Source organism: Podarcis erhardii (genome assembly GCF_964252035.2).
Source record: "Podarcis erhardii genome assembly, chromosome: 16".
In the NCBI taxonomy this organism is placed as follows: domain Eukaryota; kingdom Metazoa; phylum Chordata; class Lepidosauria; order Squamata; family Lacertidae; genus Podarcis; species Podarcis erhardii.
This window is the reverse complement of record NC_138514.1, coordinates 27,654,462-27,662,328: the sequence shown is the minus strand read 5'-3', so window position 1 is coordinate 27,662,328 and position 7,867 is coordinate 27,654,462. Positions and strand designations below refer to the sequence as shown.

Here is a 7,867-nt window from a genome sequence, read left to right as displayed (position 1 = left end):
TTAGGGGAAAGACATTCTTCTCCATCCTGGTTCGATCCAGGTGTTTTGGACTAAAACTCCCCATCAGCCCCAGACGTGGCATGATAGAGGTCTAGGAGGGGCAGGAGCCAGACTGCAGCTGGTAGGAGTGCCACCATTCTTCCCACAGATGCATAGCTTGGTGGAACAGCTGTGGATTAAAGCAGATCTATGGAGCAAAGAGCTGCGATGCAGCTGGCTGCGTTTGACCCCTGTGGATGGGTCAGTGGTCAGGGCTGTGTGAAAGTCTAACAGCTCTTTATGCTCATAGCTGTTCGGCAAGCCAACAGACTCCCTCGAAAGGTGGTGGCTCTCCTTCATAGGAGCTTTTTGAAGCAGAGGTTGGATAGCCATCTGTCATGGATGCTTTAGCCGAGATTCCTGCATTGCAGGGGGGTTGGACTAGTGGATCCTTAGGGCCCCTTACAACTCTTCAATTCTATGACTCCAGGGAGTTTATTTATTTATTGGAATAAAATTTAAATGCCGCTTGATTGTAAAAAAAACAAAAAACAAACAAAACCAACAACCCTCAGAGCAGTTTGCAAAACAGTGAGATTGAAAACAGCTAAAAACAACTATTTGGTAATGTATTAATTACAAAAAAAGCTAAAAATGGGATTAAAACACGTGCCAACATTCAAAACATCTGGGTAGGCTCACCTAAACAAAAATTGTTTTTAGACCACTGTAAGCAGATGAAAACATTAGCAGGATTCTAATAACACTTGTAAGGGATGCGGGTGGCGCTGTGGGTTAAACCACAGAGCCTAGGACTTGCCGATCAGAAGGTCAGCGTTTGAATCCCCGTGATGGGGCAAGCTCCCGTTGCTCGGTCCCTGCTCCTGCCCACCTAGCAGTTTGAAAGCACGTCAAAGTGCAAGTAGATAAATAGGTACTGCTCCGGCAGGAAGGTAAACGGCGTTTCTGTGCACTGCTCTGGCTCGCCAGAAGCGGCTCAGTCCTGCTGGCCACATGACCCGGAAGCTGTATGCCAGCTCCCTCGGCCAATAAAGCGAGATGAGCGCCGCAACCCCAGAGTCAGCCAAGACTGGACCTAACGGTCAGAGGTCCCTTTACCTTTACTAATAACACTTGTAGGTAACAAATACTATGGACGCTATGGACAGATGCAAAATAGAGGTTGTGAAATAATATTCAGTTGAAAATGTTGGCAATAGAACCCAGGGAGGGGATAGTGGGAAGTCCCGAGATTCAGAGAAATCTCTTTATATGGACATGTATTTGGTATTGTTATAACTTTACACTTGTGAAATGAAATGAAAACAATTTTTTAAAAAGTTTTTAGCAGGCACCAAAAGAAGTGCAGTGAAAGCACCTGCTTGTTGTCCCTAGGCAGGGAGCAGGGGCGGTCCATCCTGTTTCGCCGCCTGAAGCGAAACAGGGGTGTGCCACTCCCTGCCTTCCCACTGCCCCTCAATTTATGCTATTGCCGGAATGCCCCCTCTCTCGCTGAACTCATTGAGAGCCGGGGTCCTTCTCAAAGATGTTGCTACTCATCTTCTCCACTCCAGGACTCCAAACTCTGGACTCGCCGGCAAATATCGCGCAGCCTAATTTTGTGTGTGTTTGCTGCTGGCTGCTGTGAGCACTTTCTGAAGAAGGAAAGAGAGTTATGTGGAATTAAGAAACAACCGATTACCTCAGGGCACGTTTCCTGCTTCTGTCCACGGGTGATAATGAAGTTGGTCATAACCACAAAGGAACTGTCACCCTACAGAGGAAAATAAGACCAGATAGTTTGGTTAAGGAGAAGAGTAATTGGTCACTCTTTTGAATTATGGTGCTGGAGGAGACTCTTGAGAGTCCCATGGACTGCAAGAAGATCAAACCTATCCATTCTTAAGGAAATTAGCCCTGAGTGCTCACTGGAAGGACAGATCCTGAAGTTGAGGCTCCAATACTTTGGCCGCCTCATGAGAAGAGAAGACTCCCTGGAAAAGACCCTGATGTTGGGAAAGATGGAGGGCACAAGGAGAAGGGGACGACAGAGGACGAGATGGTTGGAGAGTGTTCTCAAAGCTACCAGCATGAGTTTGACTAAACTGCGGGAGGCAGTGGAAGACAGGAGTGCCTGGCGTGCTCTGGTCCATGGGGTCACGAAGAGTCGGACACGACTAAACGACTAAACAACAACAACATGCCTCTTCTGCTCTCTGTTCAACAGTGGAACAGACTCCTTGTGAAGGTGGTGGACTCTCCTTCACGGAAGGTCCTTAAGCAGAGGTTGGGTGGCCACCTGTCAGGGATTCTGTAGCTGTGATTCCTGCATTGCAGGGGGTTGGACTAGATGATCCTCAGGATCCCTTCCAACTGTAGAATTCTATGATTCTGTGAACCAGGTGGTCCACAGTTTGGCTTAACAGCTTGCCTTTTACCCTGGTGGTGGCATTATCAAATTCCAGGTCAGCTTATTACAAAATCTCCTCCATCCATTATTTAATGATGAGAAGGTTGGTTCATAACACATCAAGCTGCCATATCAACCAGCCTCTAAATTGTGGGATTCCCTTGCTAGGGAGATGCAACTGGTTTCTTCACTATACAGTGGTACCTCGGGTTAAGTACTTAATTCGTTCTGGAGGTCCGTTCTTAACCTGAAACTGTTCTTAACCTGAAGCACCACTTTAGCTAATGGGGCCTCCCGCTGCCGTCGCGTTGCCGGAACATGATTTCTGTTCTCATCCTGAAGCAAAGTTCTTAACCTGAGGTACTATTTCTGGGTTAGTCGAGTCTGTAACCTGAAGCGTATGTAACCTAAAGCGTATGTAACCTGAGGTACCACTGTACTGCTTTCGGCAAATGCTGAAGACACACATTTTTGCCCCTGAGATGTGTGTTTTGGGGGCCCACCCTATTCTTGTGACTGTAATGTGTTTCAACTGCTTCTAATTCATAATTTCAAGTTGTTGTCACCTACCCTGGGACCTGCTGGTGAAGGGCGGGTAATGGCAATAAAAAATGATAATAATACTATCAACTTTCCTGCTCTTATTCCCCACAGAACGGTACAATTCCCAGAATTCCCTGGGAAAGGGCATTGGTGGTTAAACCACTTTTGGAATTGTAGCTCTGTGAGAGGAATAGGGGCCTCCTAACAACTCTCTGTATTCTTAGCAAACTACAGCTCCCAGAATTCTTTGGGGAAACCCATGACTGCTTATAGTATCATAGTGCTTTACGTGTAGGGGGTGAATATGTCCTGGATATCAGCTACCAACAAGCACTGCCATTTGCGTACAGAGTTCAAATATGCATAAACAGCACTAAGCAGGAAGAAAAACTGTCCAATTAATACAACCAGGACAAAAGAAGGGTGAATGGCCAATTTTTGTGAAAAACTTCCATCACAGCCTCTCGTGAAAAAGAAAACTGCTCAGCTCAAAGACTTCTTATCAGTGGCTGATGCACATCCCGGATTACTGGGACACATTCCTCAAAGATGATAGTTGAGAAAAGCTTTCACCAAGGAGACTTAGGCATAGCTGTCAACTTTTCGCTTTTCTTGCGAGGAATCCTCTCTGGATAAGGGAATTTCACTTTAAAAAAGGGAAACGTTGGCAGCTATGGACTTAGGATAAACTGGGACATAGAGGATAAAGATTTACTGCTCAAAACAGATCTATAACTGGTTGTTCCATAGTATCACAGTTCTATTTGTGTTGCTGTTAACTGATTGTCCTTTTTTTTTTTTTTACATGTTTGTACTTCGGGGTACATTGCAAATATTTTTACATACTGCTGGGTCTCATTGCGGTTTGTGTCACATTCACAGTGTGTGTGGCCACACTTAACTCTGTGTTTGATTGTGATAATCATTTTACCTACAGTGGTACCTCGGGTTAAGTACTTAATTCGTTCTGGTGGTCTGTTCTTAACCTGAAACTGTTCTTAACCTGAAGCACCACTTTAGCTAATGGGGCCTCCCGCTGCTGCTGCACCGCCGGAGCACGATTTCTGTTCTCATCCTGAAGCAAAGTTCTTAACCCGAGGTGCTATTTCTGGGTTAGCGGAGTCTGTAACCTGAAGCATATGTAACCTGAAGTGTATGTAACCTGAAGTACCACTGTATCTGAAAGGTGCTGTTGTTGTTTAAGCTTAAAGATAATAATTATATGGGGAAATAAATGGAAAAATCGTTGACATCCCACTCTGTTCCCCCCCCACACACATTTTCTTCATCTTCTTAACTATACTAGCAGAGCAGTTTGTAAAACTCTGAAGGCTGGTTAGGGTGTCCTTGTGGAGAATGTGAAGGACCACATGAATGAGTTGCGAATTGAACAGGAATTGAATTGATTCCTTTCCAGAGGGCGTGAACCGGCACTGGAACCAATTGCTTTTTCTTAAAACCAAACTTCCCAAGAGCTTCTTTTCCTTCTGTTGGACAGAAGTGCTTAATTCCTTACCTGAGGAGGGAAAACATAATCAGCCACGTCCCATATGTGCGGGCTGATCTCACTGGTGTTTGTCAGGGTTAATCCTTTGAGCTTCACTGAGACGGAGCTGATGATGCCATCCTTGGACTGGTAGCCTTTCTCATAAAGGAAAACCCACCTAGTGAAGAAGTGGGAGGGGAGGAGAGACAGAAGATAATTGACAGCCACAAGGAGCAACTGGGTGCTGTGTTCTTGCATCCTCAGAACAGCCAATCACATTGCAGATTCTATACCTGTCTTCTAATTCTGGGATGGGCAACCTGTTGGCCCTAGCCGGTATATGGTCCACAGCCTAAATTTATGTGACCTAAAGCATCATTCAAATACCCTGGACGTTCCCTCCACCATGCTTGCCTCTCCTGAACACCAACTCTTTGATGGCACACTGAGCCCTAAAGGAGGGGGAGGGAAAGTTGAAATTCTGGGATATTCAAAAAGCAGCCAGACCTACAATTCATATCTTGCTAGATAGGCATATCATGAGAGCTGATGCTCACAGTCTTCCTGTTACATCTATCTATCTATCTATCTATCTATCTATCTATCTATCATCTATCTATCTATCTATCTATCTATCTATCTATCTATCATCTATCTATCTATCTATCTATCATCTATCATCATCATCTATCATCTATCTATCTATCATCTATCATCTATCTATCTATCATCTATCTATCATCTATCTATCATCTATCTATCTACCATCTATCTATCTATCTATCTATCTATCTATCTATCTATCATCTATCTATCTATCTATCTATCTATCTATCTATCTATCATCTATCATCATCATCTATCATCTATCATCTATCATCTATCATCTATCATCTATCATCTATCATCTATCTATCTATCATCTATCTATCATCTATCTATCATCTATCTATCATCTATCTATCTACCATCTATCTATCTACCATCTATCTATCTATCATCTATCTATCTATCTATCTATCTATCTATCTATCTATCTATCTATCTATCATCTATCTATCTATCTATCTATCTATCTATCTATCTATCTATCTATCGTCATCTATCTTTCTATCTATCATCTATCTATCTATCATCTATCTATCTATCTATCTATCTATCTATCTATCTATCATCTATCTATCATCTATCTATCTATCTATCTATCTATCTATCTATCTATCTATCTATCTAATCATCTTCCTTTCTGAGCACTGAAGCCCATTTTAAGCCTGCCTGAACAAAGCTGCTGTACCTGTTACTACTCTTCAGCAATTAAAGCTCACACCAATAACAAACTTAGTTGGTCTCTAAGGTGCTACTGGAAGGATTTTTTTAAAAAAATGTTTCAACTACAGCAGGCCAACACGGCTACCTACCTGTATTCTGAGTGAATAAATGTTATTTTCACCTTTTACAAGACTGTTTGTGTGGTGGTTATTTTGAGGGGGAGAAAGTGGGGCGGGGGGAGGAATACCAGGGAAATCCAATCTGCCTTAAAGCATTCTGGATTACTAGCCTTTTAGTTTTTAAGGCTAAAACCAGCCTGTCTAGCGAAATGTTGCAGGGATAAAAGGAAGGACTTCTTCACAGTGCAGAGTTAAACCACGGAACTCATTGAACAGGGGCAGTAATGGCCACCAACATGGATGGCTTTAAAAGAGAGATAGACATATTCAAGGAGGGTACAGCTACCAATGAATACTAGCTCAGCCTCTGCAGTTGGAGGCAGCAATGCTTCTTAATGCCAGTTGCTGGAAACCACAGGAGGGGAGAGGGGTCTTGTGTTCAAATCCTGCTTGTGGGTTTCCCACAGGCATCTGGTTGGCCACTGTGAGAACAGCAGGCCGGACTAGATGGTTTATTTATTGGCCTGATCCAGCAGGCTCTTCTTAAATTGTCACAGCTGTCTTGCTTTAGTGTGAGACCAAGAGGAGACCTGGTTCAAAACATCCACTTCATCTCTTGTGCCGTGGGAGTCATGCCCACATTCTGCTGTGGGGATGAAAACCAGATTTATCTCCTTTTTTAGCCCGGCAGTCTCGAGCAGACCATGCCACACAATCTTGGATTTCAGCTCGAAAAGTGATGGCTTCCTTTACTGCCTCCGAGAGCCAGGATGAATCAATCGGCTGTGTTTTGCTTGTGACCTAATGGGCTATTTGCGGAGTCAAAACGGAAGGGATCTGATTTGAGGGAATGCTAATCTGGCAAAATAAAAGGGGACACTTCCAGCCACATATGGCATTCCTGGAGCAAAGTGAAAGTGCTTGCTGGATATTTTTCGTTTTTACTAAATATAAGCCGCTATTATAACATCAGGCTCAGGACCGGCCCAATGCATTTTGACACTTGAGGCGAACCTCAAAATGGCGGCCTTCCCCCCAAATGCCAGGGAAGAAGGGGTAAGTGAAGACCTACATCAGGAGCAAAGGGGGAATAAATATCTCCATCGGGAGCAAGGAGGAAAGTTAAATCTACCTTACTCAATGGTTGAAGGGGGAATCAAAGACCATCACTGGGCAGGAGTGGGGGGAAAGCGGGCCACTCCATTCCCTCCAACATTTCTCCGATGAAAATAAGGACATCCCATTCCATGATGATAATCTTACTATTTATGCCCCACACTTCTTATTGGGTTGCCCCAGCATTCTGGGAAGCTTCTAACATATATAAAAACATAATAAAACATTAAGTAATTTTTAAAAACCCTTCACTATACAGGATTGCCTTCAGACGGCTCGGGGGTTGGATGACTCCATAACCTCCAACAAAAATAGGGACATCCTAAGGAAAAGTGGGACATTCCGGGATCAAATCAGAAACCCGGACGGCTTCTCTAAATTGCGGACATCCCTGGAAAATAGGGACACTTGGAGGGTTTGTTACTGTGAATGATACTGGATGGGTGCAGAGCCCAGCAGCACCCGTCATTTCCTCCCTAGGGCTGAGAGGAGACCAGCCTCCTATTTTTCAACCTTGTAGAGGCAGCATTGAGGGGAGGAGGAGGAGGAGGAGGAGGAGGAGGAGGAGGAGGAGGAGGAGGAAGAAGAAGAAGAAGAAGAAGAAGAAGAAGAAGAAGAAGAAGAAGAAGAAGAAGAAGAGTAGTAGTAGTAGTAGTAGTAGTTTGGATTTGATATTCCGCTTTATCACTACCCTAAGGAGCCTGAAAGTGGCTCACAATCTCCTTTCCCTTCCTCCCCCACAACAAACACTCTGTGAGGTGAGTGGGGCTGAGAGACTTCAGAGAAGTCTGACTAGCCCAAGGTCACCCAGCAGCTACATGTGGAGGAGTGGAGACGTGAACCTGGTTCACCAGATTACGAGTCTACCGCTCTTAACCACTACACCACACTGGCTCTTGAGGATGCTGAGGAGGAGGCGGATCTAGCATTCAAGGAGCAAGCTGC

At 44.3% G+C, this 7,867-nt stretch overlaps 1 protein-coding gene across 1 annotated transcript in view; it reads right to left on the bottom strand.

Annotated features, from left to right (window-relative positions):
- The window catches only part of P2RX1 (purinergic receptor P2X 1), a 29,465-nt gene that overhangs the window by 13,000 nt on the left and 8,598 nt on the right, over positions 1–7,867 (bottom strand). The window contains exons 2-3 of the mRNA XM_081843600.1: positions 4,449–4,596; positions 1,682–1,753 (exon numbers count right to left, since the gene is read on the bottom strand). Coding sequence (XP_081699726.1) covers positions 1,682–1,753; positions 4,449–4,596 — 220 coding nt within the window. The remainder of the gene's footprint in view (positions 1–1,681; positions 1,754–4,448; positions 4,597–7,867) is intronic.